The sequence below is a fragment of the Haemaphysalis longicornis genome, unplaced genomic scaffold, assembly GCF_048455015.1.
Source record: "Haemaphysalis longicornis isolate Haplotype H1 unplaced genomic scaffold, Haemaphysalis longicornis Haplotype H1 scaffold_8, whole genome shotgun sequence".
In the NCBI taxonomy this organism is placed as follows: domain Eukaryota; kingdom Metazoa; phylum Arthropoda; class Arachnida; order Ixodida; family Ixodidae; genus Haemaphysalis; species Haemaphysalis longicornis.
In genome coordinates, this window is record NW_027526445.1 from 161,513,628 (window position 1) to 161,538,075 (window position 24,448).

Below are 24,448 nucleotides of genomic sequence, written 5' to 3' on the forward strand. Positions count from 1 at the left end.
ACACTTGCGACCAAACGCAGGTTCTTTCGATTTGTATTTACAACGTTAAAAATGATTTAGGAAGCGCGGTTTTAGATATCGTCATGAGCCTTCAGCCTTATGTAGAAATAGAAAGCTCGGTGTCTATCCGGCGAATCCAACTCGAACATGCCCTATGCCTCCGTGGGTCTCGCCTCACGGGCACGCCAATATGACACCATAGAACAAACTATGGTCAGGTTTCTTCGAACGCAAAAAGTCAACGCATCTTTGAGGTCAATGGGTCATGCTATTCCACGAGTGCTACCCATAGAGCAGTCGCTGTTAACATTGAAGCAAAAATAAAATTAACCTTGTAAAATGCCTAAGAGTTCGCGCTTGAACTAGAGGTCCCGTCGAGTGTATTAAACACTGCAACTTTGGTTCTTTCGTCCCGCCAATGGCTTCACGTCACCCACTTCCGTGTTCCAGCGTAAAAACAGCCAGCTGTGTTATTTTTAAACGATTTGTTTCTTCGGGTACAAGTTAGAAAAGTATGCTTCCATTTATCTATGTCATTTTGTATTATTTTTTTCTGTATATTACTCCCTTCCACCAACCCAGGTAACGAGAGCGTATAGTACCTAGGGTCAGCCAGTTCCGACAGAGTGCACGGAAACTATGTAGCTCCCAAAATTTTGATCAGTCACTCGTAGAGATACAGCGCTACTACCGCTACACGACGCTTAACCGCTCACACAACACACACAGAAAAAAGTAAAGGACTCCACTTACGAGAACCATCATACCTATCCTCCAAAAAGAAACAACAAAAAAAGGAAAGAGGCAGGCCACTTATGCTCGCACATGTCGCGAGTGCCCCGAAGCGATCACTCATGTTTTTGTACATACGCCCCCGCGCGGGCGCGCCCAACCGAGCTGGGCCCATCGTCCGGCCAAAGCGCGCTTGACCCGCGACCGGACCGAGCGTGTCCGAGCGGTCAACGCTTGCGTCCAGCCAACCCTGACGTCGGCAACACACACACACACAAACGAAGGGGCAACAACCGTGCTAACGCGGGCGCCGCCTTCACAATAAAATCCTTCCTGGCGTCCAGGCTGCAACAACAGAGAAGCCTCCGACAAAAGCACCGTTATTTCTCTCTCTCTCTCTCTCCCGTTCAGGCTGCCCTATTCTAAGTGCCTATTTTCCAGGCCGGTGTGCCTCCGCTAATCTGCCCTCGCCGCCGCTTTTTAGTGGAGTCCGCCTCGTGCCATTAGCGAAATTGCGCCGCGCACCGGCCCCCGGAGAGGGCTTGAGCAAGGTTGTCGGTGCCGTTCGGAGATCTGGAGTCCGGCCGGCCCCAAAATCCGACCGACTCAGCGCGCGGCGAGACGAGAAAACTCGCTGCGTCATCGCTGTCCACCGTACTCGCTGCCGTGACGACTATTGATACGACCGGCAATGTCCACAGTACGTATGCGAGATGCGATACAGGCTGGGCCGGCAGTGAATCTGACGGGCCGAAGACGTCGACGTATGCAGGCGTACGCGGATGACTGGAAGGCGGGAGTGGCCGACGTCAATGAGTGCTTTATGAGCCGAGGTAGCAGGCTTTGAGGGATTCTTTTACGTTTCGACGGTAAGGTGGGCACAAGCTTTTGACAGTTAAGTAGTGCAAGTTGGTGGATCTTCGCAAGAAATCGTTTATATAGGCTCCCTTCTTGTACAGCAATTTTTTCGCCAAATTGTAGGCAGGCTACTTCGCCATGCTGTAAGTGACATGGGATCGCACTGGGATACAACCATTACGTGTGCTCAAAAACATCGGCTTCCGAATCGACTCAGAGTAGGCTTTAGCGCCAGTGCCCAAATAGGCCACACCTAGGAGGCCTGACAGTGTGCTTTACTCTGATGACCGTTCTGTAGGCCACGTTTTAAATAAGGAGGGGGTACGTGTTTCAAAAAAGCCTGCTCAAAAACGAGGCTAACGTGCTAACGCGCAGGGTAGCGAATTCGGGCATGTGATTGCGCTTCCCTTTTCTCTCACCAATTGGAGACAGCTCGCGAAGTTTGAAAGCATAAAGTCGAAACTCGATATAACCAAACCCGTTTTTACGAATTTCCCGATCTAACGAACAAATTCGGATGTCCCCGCAGGTGTCTATACAGCTCAATGCTTTAATGAACTACCCGCCGCGGTGGCTCAGTGGCTAAGGTGTTGTGCTGCTGAGCACGAGGACGCGGGTTCGTTTCCCGGATGCGGCGGCCCATTTTCTGGTGAGGAAGAAAAGCAAAAACGCCCGTGTGTACGAAATTTCGGCGCACGTTAAAGATCCCCAGGTGGTCACAATTAATGCGGAGACCTCCACTACGGCTCGCCTCATCGCCTGCGTTGCGTCGGCGCGTTACACCCCCACTATCAATCAATCACCAATCAGATTTTATGAACTCGAACTAACGAAATAGGTTCACCGGTATTCCCGATTTAACGAAGTATTTCAAGAACCAGGCACATTTAAAAAGGGCCAATTTCGGGGTTCTATAGAATGCTACGAAGATTATTGCGCCACATCAGAAAAAAAAACGAGTGATCTAGTTTCGTTTTGCGGAACACTACGGTGTCAAATGAAACCGACGACTCAGACACTGCTGAAGCTTGATTGATTGATTGTGGAGTTTAACGCGCCGACGCAACGCAGGCGATGAGGCGCGCCGTAGTGGAGGGCTCCGCATTGATTTTGACCACCTGGGGATCTTTATCGTGCGCCGAAATCTCGCACACACGGGCGTTTTTGCTTTTCGCCTCCATCAGAAAAGCGGCCGCCGCGGCCGGGAATCGAACCCGCGACCTCGTGCTCAGCACTGCTGAAGCTCCTGTGCCCGCTCCCTGTCAGGTGAAGGACGCTATTGACTTGCTCAGGCCATTTGCTTGGGCTCACGAAGGAACCGAGCTCGGCGCGTTCAACGCGCTTGCGTGCAGCGAAAAGCGCTTGCGCGCAGCGAAAAGCGCACGAGGCGAAAACAACAGGCTTTTGTGCCAGGAAATAAATTAATTTCTCCCAGAACCCGTAACGTTTTATTGCAATGATTTGCACCGCGGACTTTTATCGCATTGCTAAAATATCGGTAAACGAGCACCGCGTCCGCCGGAATAACGATGTCACCGCACCTACTGAGATGCGCCTCCCTTTAGATATCAACTTTATGGAATAAAGTGCTCGTCGGATGACAGTCCCGATTTCCAAGTTGTCGATATAACGAAATAATTCGCGCTTCGCGGAGACTTCATCGGACCAGGTTCTATGTATATCCATTCACAAACACGTATGGGTGGGTACGGGCATCTCGCGGGAAAACCGGGGAAGCGCTCGAATATTGCGATACTTAGGTCAGCATTCGCAACGCCGTGCTTGAATTCGCGACTGCACAAAACCACACGCGCCTCTACAAGGCAAGTACTTAGTGAGTGGCACAATAACAACCAGTCGTCGTACCTTTGAGCGCCTTGGATGGCGACGAGGCCTGGTGGTGGTCGCGGTGCCAGGGCCGGTGTCCGTGCTGGGAAAAGTCTCTGAGCTTCAGGTAGGAAATGGTGAGGCGGATGATGGAGGCCTTGTCGAGCTGGCTGGTGATGGCCGCCGGCAGCGGCAGCATCTTGGCCAGCTCGTAAAACTCGTAGTTCTCCTTGCCCCGCCGTGACCTGGCTGCGTCCCGGCTCTTTTCCTTGCGCATCTCGAGGATACTGCGGAGGAGGAAAAGGAAGCCCGGTATGAGCCGTGGGGGATGGATGAGCGAGGGAGAGCATCGGGAACTGGCGCATCCGACAGGGCGATCAAACTGCGCATGTGCGGTAAAGCTCTGAGCATGGATCGATAATTATAAATAAGAATAACGCATGTGGTACGGCGCTATTAGCTATAGTTGGTGCAAAAGTTTCTCCTTTTTCGTAAACATGCAATCACCAAAACATAGTTATTTATGAGTCAATCAAACTCCCTATGGGAAGCGAGACACAACCGCCTAGGTTATCACCCTTGAATGCAGCCATCCTCACCTAGTTATTGTGTTTAGTCATTAACGTTAATCTGGCCGTTAACATTTTGTGGGCATGGATGTCTTATTAGATTAGAAAACGTTGCTACAAAAGACAATGTGCTAGGACGACATAACGCTGTACCGGGGCTACGGTGCCTGACACGAATAAAGACACGCTGCAAGGGCCCCAGAGGCAAAGTTGACAAACTGTGAACCTGTTTAATCTGTGTAAAATGTGCGTTAACTAAGAAGGCAATATTGACAATGAAACTGGTGAAAATAAAAATTTTGAAGGCTGAAGCAGAATGTTAACCCCTCTGAAAACCGCACAGTTTGTGCGGAGGCTGTAAACAGCACATGCTATTTTCAGTTCTACCGCGCATTTGGAATAAACTAAGGTATTATGCTTGCACTAAATACCCGCATGATACGGAATAAATAGAATAAATAATAAGCATACTTTCCCATACTGCAAAAAGCTACACGCTTCATGGTGGCGGACGAGGGTTCGATTCCGTCGTAAAGAAACGTTTTTTTTTTTTGTGGGTTTTTGGATTCGGGTTTTTATATGACATTCAAAAACATCTATACCTACCACTAGAGAGGTGCGTCAATGTTTTCGCTGGCCCTCATTACTGTTGTGCTTTTACTTTAGCTAACACTTAAGCTAACATAGTGTTCACGAACTCGAAATTTCAGAACCGTGATATGCAACCTCGGGAAAGGAGTCCACGGCCTAGTTAGTCTGCCATTTGACCTCTATGTGCAGACTAAACAACAGAGCGAAAAGGCTGCTATTACGCTGAGTATTAGGCCTTTCTTTTTCGGACATCGAACAATCAAAGTGGGAGTATCTCAAAGGTATCTAAATCCGCGACACAAGCTCGTAGTTGTTACTTCCGCCTTCAATGGTCTCGCAGAAGTCGAGTGGCCGCGGGCCGTAAAAAGAGAGGCCGTCGGACGCTCCTTTTTTGTGTATCTGTTTTTGTGCGTGCGTGCGTGCGTGTGTGTGTGTGTGTGTTCGTGTGCGTACACACACACACACAAACGCAGAGAGAGAGAGAGAGAGAGAGAGAGAGAGAGAGAGAGCACCCCTCAAGCGCCCTTGTCTGTAACCCTCACCAGTCATTTGTAAATTCGAACAACTTCTTTAATACATACGCGCACAGACTCACTCTCATCGTTTTAAGCGAAAGGAGGGAAAGGGGAAGGTGATTGCGCTTGCGAGCAGAAACACACACAGACGAAAAAATAGCAAAACCCTAAGTCGCCTTCTCTTACTAAGCCTACTGAGCGGCTAACCTTACAACCGAATTGAGACGCAGCCCAGCCGCTTATCACGAAGGGGCACACTTCCCCAAACACCGTACATACAGCATCGTACATGCCAAAAAAAACGGTCGCAAAGGAAACAAATTGGGCGGGAATCCAGAGCTTCAGGGAGATTCAGAAGGAGGAAAAGGAAACGAATATCGACAGTAAAAAGCATCTCAATCTCTTTTTTTCTTTGTCCGAAATACTCCCGCCGCTTTTTTTAAAGCGAGTAAGGGACGAAACAAAGACCCATTTACGATCTTCACCACCGGCGAACACTCCCGGTGCATCTTGGACCGCCACGCGTAGCATCGTACAACCGATATCGCCCGGTGCACAAATGCGAAGGGAATAAACCCACCCCTCGTTTCTTTACGCGACTAGTAAAATGTAAAAGGAGAACTGGAGTAATCTGGGGAATAGGGGAGCCAGACTTTGAATAATAAAGCGGCGGGAGATTTCAAACCTGGGTTCCCCGAGCCGCAGCCTGATCGTGCTCGTGTGTTAAAAGAACGCTCCCCTTCCTCACCCACTCCCTTTCCCCCGGGCGTATTAAGAAATAAAAACGCTCACACCCAAACTGCGATGAATAAGCAGTGCACACTGAATTCGAAGAACACCCGTAATGCATTTCTTGGAAGATATTGTTCACGGAGGAAAGCAACCTCATTGCGTATAACGCTCCATTCTTTTTTTATTTTTATTTTTTTGGTAGGATCACAAACAAACGTTTTATGTCTCACAATTTACTTTCAGCAACCATTACACCGGAGTTACTAAGTTTGTACATTGGCGTTCTCTATTTACCGCAGTGGGTTGTTAGTCTGCAGCTTTATGAGTGGTGCTGCAGTGTGATTTTTTTGTTCCTATAAGCAGACCCAATCAGTTTAGCTTAGGCCAAGTAACTATTCCGCATTCGAGGCCGCAAACATCATTTGATCATCTCGGAGGTTAAGCGCTTCGAGAGTACGTGAACCCTGTAAGCTTAATTGAAATGCGTACACAATTACGCTGACGAGAGACAACGCGGCGCAAAAGAAAATAAAAGAACGTATCTCTTCACCTTGGTTCGAAGGTTCTTATTCAAGCAGCCGTATGAAAGCAGTGAGCAAGACTGTATGTGGAACGCTGCCAACGGTGTCTGCGTACGTATGCGACAAAGAGAGAATAAGTATCTTTAATTGCGAGCTCATTGGTGCATGATGGTGAGAGAACCAGTTCTTGCGGACTGCTCGTTCCCCCTCTATCAGCAGGCGCTGGGTCGAGAGGTTCAAGCTGGACCGCCGGTCCACCCACTGCTCACACGTGGAACTGTTTTTTTTTTTCTTTACAGCATAAAAAATTTCACAGGACCTTGGCCGGAATTTTAAAACAGATACTGTAACGTCCTATCGCGTGATCACGATTATAACATTATAAATACTGTATACTTATAAGTCCATATCCGGCTAATACAAGAGTGGAGCACTGTTTTTTGTGTGCCGTAAGCGAACAGCAGCAAAGCAATTTTGAACCGGTACGCACATCGACTTCCAGCGAATAACCAAACAAAAGAAAGCAGTTGTACGTCGCTGGATGGTTGTTTATTAAGTGTTTATCGCCTTTTAGTGTGCCAGCAATTTGGTGGTCCCTTTCGGGGTTTGCCGGCGGCGATGGCATTCGCGTCGTTAACTAGCGAGCGAAGGCCGGAAGAAAACGGCGGAGGAAAATGTGACGAAACCGTGCGGGGGAGGGCAGTAGGCTGATCCCGCAAGAGACGCTCGTCGGAGCGTTTGGTGAGGATGTGAAGGGGAGGGCGACACGCGCTGCTATGGCATCTTCTCTCTCACTGCCTCCCCCTCACACTTTCGGCAGCGGCTACTACTCCGTGCGTGGTTCATCCGAACCACGTCCCATTTGCGCGGGAGCTTCAAACACGATTTGCAACAACACGCTTGAGGCCGGTAGCGATACGCTTCGAGATCACAGCAGGGTAGCGCACGCCGCCATGCGTTCGCCGATCACGTGATCACTTCCTGAGGCGCACCAGCTATGCGCCGTGACCGAGAAGACTGCAGCTCGTGCTGCGCACAAATTTTGTATTAGGGAGTACAGTAATCTTCAGTTCACTTTTTAAACACGTTATGGAAGGTTGGTCTTCAACTGATATCAGGATGAAGGCAAAAAAATGGCCCCTAGAAACGAAATATTAATCCGCGACGCGAAAGTTTACGTGTTTCCTTGACATTTTGAAATACGCCTCTTTGGGTGGCTAAACGTAACCTAAGGCGCAGACATTTTGCTTCCTAATCGAATGCACATCGAAGATCGCAACATGTAATATCAACCGCTGGGCGACGTTTCAGCAACGTGGTCTAAATTAATCAACACCTACCGCCCTCCCTCTGCTCCGGCCGAAAATGAAGCCAATCTAGAAAGCAAGCGTACAGTCTGGTAAGCTTATAATAAAAATGCAGACACCTTTTTCAAGGTGCATTTGAAACGGAATAACCCATCGCATGCAGTGCTATAGTGGGTTAGTTCAGTTTGCTCTCAATAAATTCATCTCTTTTCTTCTTGCGCTCTTAACCCACGAGTTTCTGTTACTCGCCTTTTCATTTACTCGCCTTTTCAGTTACTTCTTCCTTTTGTTTGTTTGTTTCTTTGTTTGTTTGTCTGTCTGTTCTGGACAGGAGAGCAACTACATGTCAGCACTCACAGCCCATATATGGTCATGTTCTAAAGAAAAACGAGATTCCAAAAATTCAAAAAGGTGGAAGCGCGGTCCCCTGGCTATCGGCACGGACATCTGTTGCAGCGCGTTCCCACTTATACACCGCATAAAACGGCTCCCACAACAAAGCCGACAGCGGACAGTAAACTCCGCCAGAGGGCGCAGCCAATAAAATTCCCGCCTCTCGAAGTCGTTGCGAATATACACATCTAGCGCTCGTGTGCGCTGCCATACACCATCCATCCGGCCAAGTGCGTCCCGTGGGGAGATTCACTCACTTTTGCATTCCGCGGCGCCGGACGCAATTGAAAAGAGAGACACCTACGCGCGAGCAGCGTTCCGATTTTTACGACCCGCTGCGCTACGACGATATATCGCGGCAGTCTTTCTTGCCGAACGCGCAACCCCACAACCCAGGCGTGTTTTATGTCCAAACTCTGAATACATATACATATACGTTACTATAAAAAATTGTGATAGCTTGTGCGTTGCTTTTTTTGTTTTCGACGCTTTCGAGGGGGCTTTCGAGTATACAACCCGAAAACCCGTAAACGTCTCGCTAGCTCCTTCAGTGCGCAGAAATTTTCCGGTCACGTGGAAGATATGCGAGAAACAGGCCCGTTTGGGGAAGGGGCGACCTTAGGTCAAGACGCCGGGCCCAAAGCTCAAAAGAAGGAAAACCTGAGAGGTCAAACAGGATGCATCTCCACTACACGTAACTGACAGTGCGGCTTCGTAGCGATCTCCCATGATAGAAATCTCGCAGTTAAAAGCCAGAACCTGATGTAGCGTGGCTCACCGTGTTTATGTAACGTACGTGCTTTACGCCGCATTATGTAGCGTAGCCGTTCTCTCGAAGGCGCTGAAAAGGACTACACCTCAACAGAGCTAGAAGCGTTAGCTGTGAAATGGTCTTTGGAACAATCTTCTTCAACTGCTGCGAAGAATTTCCCTCGATCGACGAACGTCCAAGAGCTATAGTCATTCTTAGAATTGACTTCTTACTTGAGATGCTCACAGCAGCAATCCACGAGACGTTAGAAACGGACCAGCTGGGTAAAAACTGTGTAAGCGCATCCGCTGTGACGCACTCCTAGAAATATTAATTTTTCGCTCACGTACTTTACGCGTGTCTGCGGCAGCAAATGATGTATCCAAGCAACCATCAGTGACGATCATATTAGCAGTTAACTCTGCTGCTACTTTTCTTTCCCTGGTTATGTTTTTATTGACAAGTGTACTATAGCCGTCACGCCCCAATGATACTAGGATGGCGATGACATATCTCTCTAAAGGAGCAATCATACTGACATTTCTCCATCACATTACCCACCAGGAGCTATTCGTACTGTTATTCAAGAGCGGGTCGTGATGATAACGGCGGTGATTATGATGATGACCATCTTTTTTGTTATGGCGGTGGTGAAGAAGACGACGGTCCGGTGATTATGCTTCGTGACGTATGCACGTCGTCATCATCATAACCATCATCACCGCCACCACCACAGCCAAAGTTTCACAACGCAAACACCCCATCCCACGATAAAATAAATGTTATTTGAAACTCAGCGCCGGGCTTTTCTTTCCTTGTAACCGTATTTCGGCAACAAAAAGGCTATTTCTCCGTTCGTAGCCCCTTGCTGCACGCCAGCACACGTGTAAGCAAACAACTATGGGCGGGCTTTTCTCTCCACACCAAGAGGGGGGCGAAGCGCGCGTTCCGGAATTAATCGCAGTAGACACATGCCCAGCTCATGGGTGCGCCACCGATTGCACTCCTATCGAAGGTGTTCCATAAATCTGCCACGCTGATGTACAACGTATCTTCTTCTTAAGAGCCCGAGTGAGCACACATTGGGGGGATGAACGGCGCGTAGGGGATCCCGGTCTGCGATCATCGCACCGGCAGTGGCGGCCACAATGGCTTCATCGGCGGCCGCTGCGAAAGAGAGACGACGCCCCGATCGCGTTACAGGTCGGAATCCCCCTCCTCAAGAGCCGATAACCGTAAATCGAACACTGGCACCCTGGAGTCCCGAAGCTGTCTTCTCTATTTTCCTTCGCGTTGGTAGTTCGCTGCAGCGGAGGGGAAACCTGCTAGCTGCGTGTGGAATGTGGCGCGTTGCATGACATGCGAAGCTAATCGCGAACTCTGAAGGATTTCGAGGGCTATGACGAACATTTACCTCATATGCCGAGATAGCGCTGCAAAAGTTATTTTCGGTTCCTGTGTGTTCGTGTGCGGGGTGGGAGGTTCCTGTTTCGCGTATAAACGGAGCAGGACAATCCTATACTCGATACAGTTCTTGAACGCACTTTCGGATTACAGTTGAGCCTCTTTACAGCGAACACTGATATAGCGAATTATCGGCTATAGCGAACTAAATACAAACTTTGGTGGGTCACGCTTCATTTCAGTGACACTTGTTCTTTTATAACGAAACTGAAATCGTGATAGCTGTGCGCGATATCGGATATAACGGAGAAATATTTGACTAGGAGCGTTGGCAGCTACTTGAAACAAGAAAAAGAAAACCCGTCCGAAACTGCAGAACTATAGCGGCCCTTTTGTTCGTGGACAATGACGACAACTTCATCCTGCTCAGTGCTGTGAACACAACTTTGTTCTGTTGTAATTTCACGTACCCATGTTCCGGTTCACCGAGGTCGAGCTTGTTTATAGTGGATTTGAAGCCTAAAAAAAATGAGTTTTTGTATCAAGTATTTTTGCGGCAGCCAGATTTTCGATCGGTTAGAGCCAATTTCGGCACTTACTGTTAAAACGAATATCGGATATAACGAACTGATTTGCTGTCCCAATACTAATTCGTTATTGATTGATTGCAGGGTTTAACGCGCCGACGCAACGCAGGCGATGAGGCGCGCCGTAGTGGAGGGCTCCGGATTAATTTTGACCACCTGGGGATCTTTAACGTGCGCCGAAATCTAATTCGTTATAACGAGCTTCGGCTGCATATTTTTAAAATCTGAAATGAAGCTGTTCGCCACACAGTTTGGTCGCGAAGCTCCGCGTGACAGATACCACCGTTATATAGCGAAGGTCGTTCCAAACTACTGAAACTGGTTATGTGCACCATATATATCAACATTGTTTGCTTTCTGTTTGCTGCTAAAAAACAATTCAAACTTTATTCTTAACTTAAAGAGCATTGCTTCCCTCGGTTATAAACTTATTATCTTATAAACTTTATCTTGCCCTAAACAGGCCCGAGGATTTTTGGTGGTACATAAAATGAACATGCGGGAGAGGTGCGAATGGCTGTAGTAGTTTCAAACGGTCTTGACTATATATACATCTTGTTAAACGAAAAAGCGAGAAATTTTGGCCGGGCGGTTGAATTAAGTGCCAGACAGACAGACAGACAGACAGACAGACAGACAGACAGACAGACAGACAGACAGACAGACAGACAGACAGACAGACAGACAGACAGACAGACAGACAGACAGACAGAGCGAAGTTTCACGTTTAAAAGAGAACGTCCCAGCAGATGGCGAACGAGCTGTGAGCTGTGGACGAAAAACAGAGAGGGGAATATTGCCTAGTACAGTTACCACCTGTAACAGGAAAAAAAAGTGTTTTGCCCCAAATAAGTTTTTGTGCCTGCCCTAAGCAGCGCTAGTGTCAAACCAAGAGTATAAAACATAAGTATATTAGTCATTTTTGGTAAGATGACACGTCATCAGCCCGCTACAAAGGGGAAACTAATAGCAATCCTCCTCTTCATCATCATCATCGCCGGAAAATTAAATTGAATAGAGAGGGGTGACGAGGAGAGGATAGGATACCAGCGTGCGGGGGGTGCTAAGATTCAGTGGAGGCAGACGCCATTTCCATCGAAGCAAGCCGATACGCAGCCATTTTTTTGTCAATCTCCTGCGTCCCGAAGACTACAAAGGCTGCAAAAGCAATGGCCGTGACCACTAAAAGCCCGTTACTACGCCACCTTACCACGTTGTGACCATAGACACTACGGCGGAAAAAAAAATGTCGAGTAGGCTTACGATTGATTTGCGAAGTAGTCACGTCATCAGGAAGACAACGCTACCGTGTAAACCCTAGGGGACCGAAAACATTTTTTTTTTCTATGCAGGCATTATCCCGTGAGAGAAAAAGAAATGTTCGCCCGCCAGTCAAGCCAACGTCGTGTTCTCTACCCTCTGGGCTGTGACTACAGTCCGACAACCATCATGTACGGTAATACCTGCGGGGCGAGAAATTGCTCAAACAGCTCCCACTCTTGTTTATGCGCTGCCTGGTGCACCAGAGAACCGCTTTAAACCAGCGCCAGCACATTTTTCTGCCTTGGCGCTAACCTAGAAAATGGCAATACGGCTCTGCATTTAGTTTCCATTGTTCCCAATTCTATTTTTATTTGGCGTTTTATACGCAGACCCCTATCGTTCCAACGTACTGTATACGAGTCAGTTAAGGAGTAATAACTACAATAATACAATGAGCGGTAGTCACATAAAGACAGCTTTACATGCACCCCATCCCCATCTACAACGTAATAACCTGTACATTCGAACCTGGATATACTGAAATCGTATATTTAAAGTGATTTCTTACACCAAGGTGTGCAACCTGACATCAACGACTGAAAATGTTCCTGTATGTGTTCCTGTATACTGGGCATATCAAAAATAGAATTATCGATTATATCGAACTACACTTGCACCCCCTTCGATGTATCGAAGTACAAACGCACTTGTCCCTGTCGTTGTTCTCTCGCATCGAGCGGCGCTGCACTCATCTAGTGAGACCACCTCGAGCTGTCGCACTCATTGCCGGAGCCGTAGAGATTAAAAGGCCACTACGAGTTTAACTGGATCGCAATGGCCATAGCCGAAGCCCGAGGTAAGATGTCGTTCCTCCGTAATGGCCCCTCATCAAGAAGATATTCTCTGGTCGCAAAGAAAACAGAACCCGGGCGATGCAGCGTCATGATCATTAGCACTAGAGAGAGAGGGACACTATATACCGACCCGAGACTATCAGCTACTCCCAGAATTTCGGGGCCTCTCGTTATCTGCCCGCTCACTTCCTCTAAGGTACTAAGACCATTTTGAATGCTTTACGCAGTTAGCTGTGAAGGCGAAACGTTCCTTTGTACTCCACATCACGTTCAAAAGGCCGTTCTACTGCATACAAATACTGGGAATTATTAGTGCGTAGGTTTGCGGACAGCCGCCTTTCGCATAAGATTTCACAAATGCCACACGGTTTTATACGTCGCAAAATTAGTACCACCACCGAAGTCAGAAAATGCGTGTATACACGTGAGTGAGTGAGTGAGTGAGTGAAAGAACTTTATTGAGGGTCCGGCGATGACGCGAGCTCGTCGCGCACCCAGCTAGTCCCACGTCGGGATCGGCAGGTCTAGCCCACCGGTCCGGTCGCGGGCACGCTGGACTGCCAGGATTTGCTTGTCTAGAGCGGGGCTACGCAGAAGAGAGTCCCACTCCTCCTTGCTGAACTTGGGGTGTGCGGACCCGCACTCCCAGAGCATGTGAGCTAGAGTAGAGGTCTGTCCGCAGGACGGGCAGGCGTCGTCGCGATATACGTCGGGGTAAACTTCGTGTAGAACTGCCAAACACGGATATGTGCAGGTCTGTAATAGTCTAAGGGAAACGGCTTGCGCCCTATTCAACTTGGGGTGAGGGGGTGGAAAGACCCTTCTAGACATGTAGAAAAATTTCGTGACCTCGTTATAAGTAGCGGGAGCATCCCTGTGGCCGTAAGGGGTAGGCGAGTCAGCTCTCCTTACAGAGGAAGCGCGGTCAGTGAGGTCGCGCGCAGCCTCGTGAGCAGACTCATTGAGGTTCGGGGGAGCACCCGCGAGAGATCCTACATGAGCGGGGAACCAGTGAATTGAATAATGCGTGAGAGCATCTGTACGCCAAACGCTAAGAAGGCGAGCAGCTTGCTCAGCTATGCGGCCATTCTGAAAAGCCCTCACTGCCGTTTTGGAGTCACTGTAGATCTCTGACCCACGACCGTCTAGCAGGGCGAGGGCGATGGCGACTTGCTCAGCGACTTGGGGGTCTGATGTGCGAATGGAAGCGCAGTTAGAAATATTTCCGCTGTAGTCGACCACAGCGACGGCAAAGGTCTTCCCATTGCTGTACTCCGCAGCGTCAACGAAGCTTGCTATAATGTTTTTTTGCTTGATCTGTTTGAGGATCGCTGCTGCTCTTGCCTTGCGTCTGCCCTCGTTGTTGACAGGATGCACGTTTCGGGGCACGGGGGCCACTATGAATTTCTCTCGAATGCACCTAGGGATCGGGGTACTGCTCCTCGAGGATCCTGCTGAAGGGTAGCCTAGCTCTTCGAGGATGCGTTTGCCTGCTGCTGTGGTGTTCAGGCGAGCGAGTTGTGCGCGTTCTTGGGCTTCGGCAATCTCCTCGGCGGTGTTGTGTAACCCCAGCTCTCGAGAAAATGGTCAGGAATTGAGTTGCTTTGGAAACTTAGTTGGCAGGGCATCAGACACGTTATACGAAGGCTGTGGGTCCCAATCTCACCCACTGCAGCTCAAATTTTTTTCAATTTTCTGACTTTACTACCGTTCCGAAGTTCCTTGTTCACGCAAGAAAAAAACAGACGAACTCTTCGATAGGCCTCGTCCATCACTGTTGGAGTTCCTAAATATATATTATTTTTTACTTTCCTTCTTTCTTCCAAAAATTGTTTATCTGTTTCAATGGCCTACCGCATCCTCCCCTTTGCTTTCTTGACTGCCAAAACAGACCAAGGTGGAGGACATTCTAGTTCAAAATAAGCGAAGCAAATGCGCCTGGGCTGGTCACGTAATGCGAATGAAGGACAACAGGTGGACCATCCGGTTGACAGGCTGGCTGCCAATAGGCCGCAAACGCACTAGGAGTCGGCCGAGAACTCGTTGGCGCGACGGGCTACGAAAATTTGGGGGGAAAACATGGGCTCAGCTAGCACTCGATAGGCGTTGCTGGAAATCTTTGGGAGAGGCTTTCGTCCTGCAGTGGACACAAACAGGCTAATGATGATGATGATTATAATACATATATATACATACCCTTCCCTAAAGGGCATATATAGACGGGAATATATACATACCCCTCGTTAAAGTATGTACTTATGGACATCCGTCTAAAGACTTTTTTTGAAACAGCACGGAAAACATTTCTCGCGTATGGGCAGGCCGCGCCAAAACGAGTGCTTTCGTACAAATCTGGCCGCCCGTCCAACAAGCGTCAACAACCTCGGCGCTCATCTGCCGCCGCTCGACGAGAGTACGTCCGCGCGGGCGTTGCAATCAGCCGCGCCACAGATGGCGAACGACCGAACAGGGCCAGTCGTGCAGCAAGCGCACGTGTCGCTACACAACAGGGGGAGGGGAATGAATGGCCAAGCCAGGTAACGGGCAGCGGTAGTTCGAATCTACGAGTACGACAGCCGGAATATGCACTCTATGGGACGACGGCGTCTGGCACGAAGGCAGTGGGCGGGGGAGTAGGCAGCAGCCGCAGAACAAGTCGACGGGAGAAAAAAAAAAAGGGGGGGGGGGTATCTAGGCAGTGGCTTTCACCACGATGACGGTAGCACGTGCAGAACATCCCGCCAAAAAGAAGCGCTGCTCTATTATTAACCGGAAGCTATTTAGGAAATCACATAAGCGGAGAGAGGAGCAGTGATCTACGTGGCGTTGCCGGCTTGAGTGGCCGGAATGGAGTGGGGTGGGGCGCAGGGGGGGGACGTCATCTTCCAGCCGTCCTTTTCCCGCCGTTCTTGTCGTTACATAATGCCCTGTACTGCCCTCAACGTTTTTTTCTTTTTTCTGTTGCGTACTATTCATAAACGGATAAGTGCAAGAAGCGTACTGGGCTGCGCCTCCACCCTCCCTGTTTTATAGCAGCCAACTCTTATTCGTAGTGAAGAACGAAAGAAACTGGGTAGCGTCATTTTGTCAGTGCAGGATATTTTCTTATCGATCCAGTGAAAAAAGCGAGTGCTTGCCTAGTAAACCCACGTTAAAACGAAGTTCTCGGTAGAGGAAACTGGCTTCGTTATAAGCGATATTCTGTTAAAAGTGGGTGCAACGTGCTCTCTGGCTGTTACGTAAACTCGAAGAGCTGCTCCAAGTGCCGCGTCTAAATACAATGTTATTGAACGCGACACCGCCAGCGTAAATGTCACTCGCCTACCCGCCGCGGTGGCTCAGTGGCTAAGGCGTTGTGCTGCTGAGCAGGAGGACGCGGGTACGATTCCCGGCCGCGGCGGCCGCTTTTCTGATGGAGGCGAAAAGCAAAGACGCCCGTGTGTACGAGATTTCGGCGCCCGTTAAAGATCCGCAGGTGGTCAAAATTGATCCGGAGCCCTGTCCTACGGCGCGCCTAATCGCCAGTATTGCGTCGGCGCGTTAAAGCCTACAATCAATCAATCAAATGTCCGTTGCCTACGAGTAAGAGACCATGCTAGTACAGGACTCGAGCGTAAAAGTAAAGATACCCATTATCTGGCTGCAACTCGGACCAACTTGCGCTGATTCGGTGCGTTCACGTCCAAACTGCTTCCCAACAGTCCTGCCGAGCGAGAACCGAATACGCGACCTCGCGTGCCGAGCCGCCGGAATCAATGCTGCCAGGGTTAACATTGACCTCGCTTACTTTCAAACCTCCAAAGCACACCTTTGCCGTTACTGAGCCAGCGCCACACAGGTCAGACACGCGCCGCCATCTTGCTCAGGGTTAGAGAAAACTCGACGCACTCCCTCCTCTCCGGGGATATCACTACAAAACACGGCGTAGAGACAGACAAATAAAAAAAACACAACCGAGAGCGCCCGACCAGCTCAGGCCTGGTCACGTAGACGCCATGCGCATTCAAATGCAGTCGAGAGACGGATCCCACCTTCGAAACACCACCGACCAATGAGGAGCTTAGGGCGACCGTGACGTCATGCGCCTCGTGCATGCGGGGCGCTTGCGTAAACGGTGGACGACAATCGATTGGAAAGTCGGACCCTGTGCGCATGCGCCGACCCAGGCATCCGCCCCGGGCCCCGCCGCAGACGGGAATAATCGACCCGTAGTTCGGCCGCAGAGAACTGCACGCAGACTTCTACACTCCGCCCGTATAGCCGTTGCTAGTGCTTTGTCATTCGCTTGCAACGGTTTACGCTGCAGGAATTACGGCGTGCAGGATGTCTACCTAGGGTGTTCAGGAAATTACAGTGCTTCAGATTTGCGGTACAGTGTTGGGGCAACATTGTCAAACGTATCTTCGTCGACATGACTGCGCGCCCGCAGTGGCTTTCAGTTCTGAATTCAACGTGCGCAGGCGTTTAGGCACGTCCGCAATGCCATCGTGGTTACGCTTGCTTTCCTTTCAAGCTAAAGCAGCTACTTAAGGTCTCAGATATTTACGGTATTGCTATATTTGGAACATAGGATGTTTACGGCATCATTGCGCGAATACTGGCCCATTGGCTTAATTATAACTAATTTGATTTCGTCTACGGTAACACAAGGATAAACAAAGGAGAAGCCAATTACGTGCATCATTTGCACGGAACAACGCAACACCAGACGTCAAACGGGACAAAACTATCGGCGGATATTTTGTTCTGTAAAGGGCTGTTGTGACGCATGGAGCAGAGATAGGCTGTTCAATCGCTGTCGACGTAGCGAAAGCATCGAAACAGACTTTAACGTAATATACGTTACTTCGCAGGATAAGTAAGAAGTCGATGCCAGCAATAAGAACAAACGGTTTAACATAAAGTCTAAAGACTATCTCACAGCAGCACGATCATCAGCGATACGCGAGGATGACTCCGCAAAATGGGCAAGAAAACAAAATATTGTGGAAACCCCGGCTTTCATCGTATTCTTATACGATGAAAGCCGTATTCTTATACGATGAAAGGCCTAGTCTTAACGAATTCAGTGGATTCAACAGCAGCCAACTACAAGCGGGACGTCCTGATTGGCTGAAGGTGGACCACACGAATCCGACGCCAAACCTGCGCATGCGTCAGATGGTTCGGAACCGGAACAATGTCGCAACGTTAAAAGCCAACAACTCAAAATACTGCCCCTGTTACTTGCCTCTTGTATGAAAGTGAAGCTTTCAACGCCTCACTAATGGCGTTTGATGTCGCTCCAAAACGCACTGCAGGAAACCCAACTTTACCCAACCGGTATCACAATACGAGGGTGATGATAAGCGAAGACACATCAATTGCCTCAAAAAAACAAAAAAAACACGCCTCTCGTGGTCGGAATCGAACCCGCGTCCCTCGCGCCACGAAGATAACGTCTATCCGACCGCGCCATTCCGACAAGGTCGAAACGGTTTACATGGGAGGAAGGTTACATGGTTACATGGGAGAATATATACCTGATTTTTAAGGCTCCACATACGACTTACAGTTCAGAAACTTATTTTGTTTGAAACACAAGTCGATATTTAAAAAGTCCAACTTTCGGAACGAAAATATATCGGTTACTTCGCACAACCGGTTAGAATGCCCCCCAAGGTTAAACCCTTCGCATTGTGGACTACGGTTTCACGAGGCATCTGTCAAGTTCTCCACGAGCCGGCCCGGAAGCTCGCTCGGCTTGCTTTAGCACGACTCCCGGTCACGTCTTCTGCCCATTCAGGCACGCTGATTTGTTATAAGACCCTAATCTGGCTTCTAAGAAATTTGGAAACGGAAAGTCACGAACTCAAACGCAAAAAGAGAAGGTAGGAGGGAAATACCCTTCATTTTTTCAAGCTAAATTAGCCTAGGGCGCCTTCTTGGGAAACTTGCCACGGTTTCCTCCACCACGGATGGCAGCAAGAGCTTTGCCACCGCGCTGGGGTAAGCAATCCACAGAAACTACCTTTGCCATTTTTAACAGCAGAGCTCTGAAAGCTTTCAGTTCCTCCGTATAGCGTTACTAAAAAAACTGTGGTTGATTCCTCTGTCGTAGGAATCGGTAAAAAAATAAAATGAAATCTGCAGCGAAATTTGCACATGAGCATAATTTGCGGGTCGGCACCTGTCTTGTGGGTGTGCTTGGCGAGCGACGTCGTGCAGGCGGGTCGCTTCGGCAAAGGTGCACTGGCGTCATTTCCGTGACGGATGTTACGTCAGTGAAGTGTTGGTGTATCGCGGCATAAAACACTTTGGTGTTATAATACAAAACCCGAAAACGAAAAACCCTAAGCACAACATACTTTTTAGTAGTAAAGGTTGCTTCCCCGCAAGGCGAAGCAACCCTTTACAGGCACCCCTTACCTAATGGGAGAGACGGCTGAAACGGGGAGCTTTCTCTGCGCGAATTTAAGTAGGTGTTTGCCATAGATTTGTTTGTATTTGATTTATTTAAAAGTTCAAGTAGCAGAGAGCAAGTCGAACTGCTTCGACCGCGTTGGGATAGCGGGAACAGATAGACGTCGCCTTCATAACGCGAGGGTGCCAGGTTCGATTCGCACCGCGGGAAGTGCGTTTTTTTTTGTCATTATCATCTCCACCATGTGCCCTTGAACTGTGTAAAGTCGGCTTCCCTGTAGCGCGTTTTGGTTACGACACCTCCATAAGTGAGATGAGAAAGTGTCGCTTTAGAAGGTGTTGTAGGGGCGCCTTTAAAGGCTCCGCAGTCGGCCGGTGTAGTGTTCGCCGACGGCTTTGATTCCAAAAAGAACCCTTCTGGGGGCCTCGGGTAGTATACTAGCCGAATTTCTAGAGATAATAATACCAGCACCAGCAAGAGGCGCATCTACGATCCGAAAGCGAGGGCGTTGCCGCTTATACACCCGTCCAAAACACAACACGAACAGGGAACTCATCAGTGCGGTAGCGCGTCACTTGGAAACACGCTTGCGACCAATTTGAGGCCGCGAGCCAAACCACTGCGACACTGACGCTTCAAATCGCTCTCACGGGAACGGGTGAAGAAAAAAAAAGCGAAGTTACAAACGAAGAGTGAGCAGGACGCGTATAAAAACAGGGTCCTGACCGCTCTCTTTAATGTCGAAGCCTGAAACAAAAACAAAGCGAAAAGAAAAAAATGATAAACTGGCGAGGGATGAATGGGAACCCAAGTTGAGCGTCGAGTAATTAGGCTAAGTGCCAAACGCTCAGGCGGCTCTGCGGGAAAAACCACTTTCGAAGCGCAGGCGCACCAATCTCATTCGTCGCTCTTACCTATACAAAGTGCTTTACCGTCCCCAGTTTATGTCTTTTTTGGGTATTTGTGTCTTACCTTTTTTTTTTTTGCGTGCCTAGAATCTCTAGACCCCTCCCGTTTTCTTCGTACATCTGCAGAGACGTCACTGCTAGGCTGTAGTCGCCGCGCATGCGCCGTCGTGCGTATTGAGGCTCAGCGTCGTTCGCGAATGCATTTTTCATCGCAAAGAGCCAGTACGGGCGGCATGAAGGATCGTAACTGCATTACCCGTGCACTGGCCAGTTCACCCTCTCTGTTACGGGTACCTAGGTAGCGCGCATGTGATTTTGATCCCTAATGGGGACGTACCTCCCACTCTTCCAATCAGCGGGTGAAGAGAGAGAGAGAGAGGAGAGAACACTTGACGAATGATACGGCGAAGTACTGCACCGAATGACATGGGCAGTTTCTTTCGAAGGGTAGTCAGAGTGGTCGTAACATTCGACGGACATAGTTTGTAATACCTAAATATGAAACGAAAAAAAAAACACCCCCCAAAATACCTCTGATTTCCTTCACGAGTGCAGTTTTATGGCAGCGTCGAATCATAAATGGTCACGCTGACGGTGGCAAGAAATATCAAAACTAAAAGTTTGAAAACGAAGCGTACTATTTGACGTTGTGAAATGTACCGCAGTCGACCGCCATGCCCGATGGCGCTTGCGTACTGCTTCTTCTTCCGGTAGTCGTTTATCCACTGCACCGAATTCATTGCAGCACAAAATAAAAAGAATTACTAGGGCACCTTAGAACTCTTCGTAATGTAAGAAAGCATTAGTATGCGATTTCAAAACGTGTCTTCGCACTATCAAAATCAACCTTCTTCATCAAAATCAACCCTTGTTCGGGCTCTAGGGCTAAGCTTACGCTTGTCGTTACGTAGCCGTAACGACGAACTTTACTACGCGTCATGCAACACCAAGCTCCCTGCGGGTACCGGTTCGCGATGTTGCATGTAAAAGCCTAACGTTAGGTCTAATGTCAGGTCGGCTACCCGCGTTCCCAATACTCACGAGCCATCAGTTCCGGCAGCACTGTGCGACCACAGGTTTCAGCGGATGTCGCATGAACTCCCTAGTAATGTCCGGTTCGCACCGCCACCAGCAAACTTTGCTACGCGCCTCATTGCTACTTCTACAATTCTTGACATGCTCGTATTACTCATGCAGGCCTCAGTGGATATCTCTAACGCACATTTTTAAGTCGAAGGCCGCAACGCATCCTCTAGGTCGACCTTTTGTCAGCTAGATACGGCTAAAATACGGCGGAGCCGATCCGTACGCCGTTTACAGCTCTTTTCCAGAAAAGTAGCGGTCCGAACAACTGCTCCTCGCTCTGCTTGAACTTTGGCCCTCTCGATGATCTCAGCGGAGAGTGTTGGTTGCCTTATTTGATTGTCTGCACGAAATAAGCATCCCAGAGACAATCTAGAACTTCGTATCCTGACCTGTGAGATCATGTGATATTTCACGTGACCCACGCAAAGCTTCATGTTCATTTTTTTATTCTCCCCTTTTTTCTCCTAGCTCTCTCTTCCGCCCTACTTCCTTTACGTCTTTTATTCCCTTCTCCCTATCCCCACAAAGCAGCATGCCGGCAAACCTCTGTACTTTCATCTAATAAAGATCTCTCTCTCTCTCTCTCTCTCTCTCTCTCTCTCTCTCTCTCTCTCTCTCTCTCTCTCTCTCTCTCTCTCTCTCTCTCTCTCTCTCTCTCTCTCTCTCTCTCTCTCTCTCTCACCCGCGCCATACACCCCAGAAGCTTCTCGCCGAAAAATCGACAAAATGAGTTTCGTTGTTTTTTTTTTACAGGGTTCCTCTTTCGGGATTCCATCTGCGTCGATGCACGTGTGGGCATGCTGCCATACACTCGTACATATAAAGCTGGTGTGAGCACGCGTCTGTTGTGTGCGTGCGTGTGTCTATGCGCGCGTTCAAACCTAACATGCATACTATCGTAACACATATCCTTTCATGGGCAGAAAGACACCAGTTCGGCCAATGTATCTTTTTTTTTTTCGCTCAGTAATACAACCTACCCAGTGTGGTGCGGCGTCCTCGGAACTCGGAACACTCGGAAAACTAAACAAAATGGACAACAGAACATACGAGACGGGGAGCGACGAAATGCCGAACGGGGTAAGACACGGACTCCGGAAAAAGTGGCGCTCGGGGCGCACTGCGGAAACTCCTTCTCAAGTCGGCTGCTACGTTTTACGGGGGAGGCCATGAATTGACAATGAGGCGAATTCCTGGCTCTGAAGGAAGCGGCACTCTCGATAGCTGGCTCGCCTCGGCGACCTTACTGTATTCCGGGTATAGTGGGGGCGTCACTGCAACTCGTCCGTTCTCGCTCTCTCTCTTTCTTTTTTAGATGTCCAAATCAGCGCCCCGTTTTACGGTGTCGTGTTTCACACAGCGCGAGTAGGCGGCTTGCTTTTGCACAAGTAACCCAGGCCACCGTGGGCGCGGCAGCATCGCTAAAACCGAGGCCCTGACCTAAACTCTTGATTGCACGCAAGAAAAACTAACAAAGAAAAGCCTTCGCTTTTTAAATATTAAAGTGCCTTGTTTTTCGCAATCACTATTAGTGTTTCAAACCAATGTACCGTATGATTTTAACTTTGAAAAATTGGAAATCAAGAGCCACGGTAGAGGGAATAGTAAGGGGGCAACGGATAGATGGAGAAAAAGACAAATAGAGAGAGCGTGAGTGAGTGAGTGAGTGAGTGAGTGAGTGAGTGAGTGAGTGAGTGAGTGAGTGAGTGAGTGAGTGAGTGAGTGAGTGAGTGAGTGAGTGAGTGAGTGAGTGAGTGAGTGAGTGAGTGAGTGAGTGAGTGAGTGAGTGCATGCGTGCGTGCGTGCGTGCGTGCGTGCGCGAGTGAGAGTGACATGGAGAGAGAGAGACATAGAGACTGAATCAGTGGTTTAAGAGGCACATGAAAACAAACGATAAACTGTTGCACAAATTAACGACCCAGGCAACACGCCGGATGACAACCACGGCAGCAGACATCAAAGCCGCACTGACGAGCGCCCAGCGCGAGTCGAGGCACGTGCTCGACACAAAGGAATCTCGGTGCTTTCAACTCAGCCACTTAGAGAAACAAAAGACTGGAGAGAACGAGGGCGACCGCAGCACAAACATGGTTTTTTACCTCTTTCTGGGAAGTGGGGGAAAGAATAAAGAGTAGGAATAAGGGGAACACAACGGACGCGACATTTAGTATAAGAAAATCATTATTAACAGCGAGGCTCTTGAGCAAATCGTTTGTGTATGGTGTTCGCAGTTAAAAATACCAAGAAAAGGGCGAACGCTCGTGCACGCGCGCCTCGAGCGCACGTTCGTCAAGCTACCAAGCTAAGCAGACCCCCTCATGAAGTTTGGGCACTATTGGCAAAATATAATCTCCAGCGAAAACACGTCACAGTGTGCACGTTGCACGTCCGGCGTCTATATTTAAAGTGCGTGCGTTCCGTTCATTCGTTCTCTTTCTTCGATTTGCTTCTTCGCCGTTACAGCAACAAAAATTGAGTAATGGTCGTTGAGGTAGCGAAGAAGAAGCAAATCGGCTGCAATCATGGACTTAAACTGTCGTGATGGTCGTGAAGGTTACGTACAGCGTAGCTACCTTCAAGTCTTACGCGTTAGTGTGAGTTTCTTGCATTTTTTGTCTTTCGCGAATATGATACTAATAAGTTCTCGTCGCTTCTGCCGGTCACCGGTAACGTTTCTACATATCTTTTGTTATATTGACGAAAAAGACAGCTGGGTCAAATGAGTGCCCTCCTCTCCTACAAACCCGTCAAGCACTGATTAAAGCACTGGGCGCCAATTAAAACCGAAAGGATTTCTCCGAGTCAGGAAAAGCAGCTCCGGCCCGCGCTAGGCTCGCTTTCATCATCGTAGATGGCAGCACTTTTCTCGCAATTCCGTTAACTAGACTCCGTCCCTTCCGCGGCTAGCGTCACTTAGATTTGACGGTTGGAAGTGTCCGGGAACCACCCCAAAAGTTTCGTCCCACCGGCAAAACGAAACGCGCAACTCTGAGTTTAGTTCGAATAGAACCGTGAAATATATAGAGAATAAGGAGAGCGCTTGGAACCAAATTTTCAGTCGCAAGAGTAAGCAGACAAAAATAAACTGATGATTGGAGGAGAAGGAGAGACGAAAGTATTTCTCGACAGAGAACAAAACAAAATAAA

General features: G+C 48.9%; 1 protein-coding gene across 5 annotated transcripts in view; it reads right to left on the bottom strand.

Moving 5' to 3' along the window:
• The window catches only part of Trh (PAS domain-containing protein trachealess), a 450,481-nt gene that overhangs the window by 56,453 nt on the left and 369,580 nt on the right, over positions 1-24,448 (bottom strand). For all 5 annotated transcript variants that reach the window (XM_077681612.1, XM_077681614.1, XM_077681615.1 and 2 more), the window contains one exon: positions 3,457-3,704. In XM_077681612.1, coding sequence (XP_077537738.1) covers positions 3,457-3,704 — 248 coding nt within the window. The remainder of the gene's footprint in view (positions 1-3,456; positions 3,705-24,448) is intronic.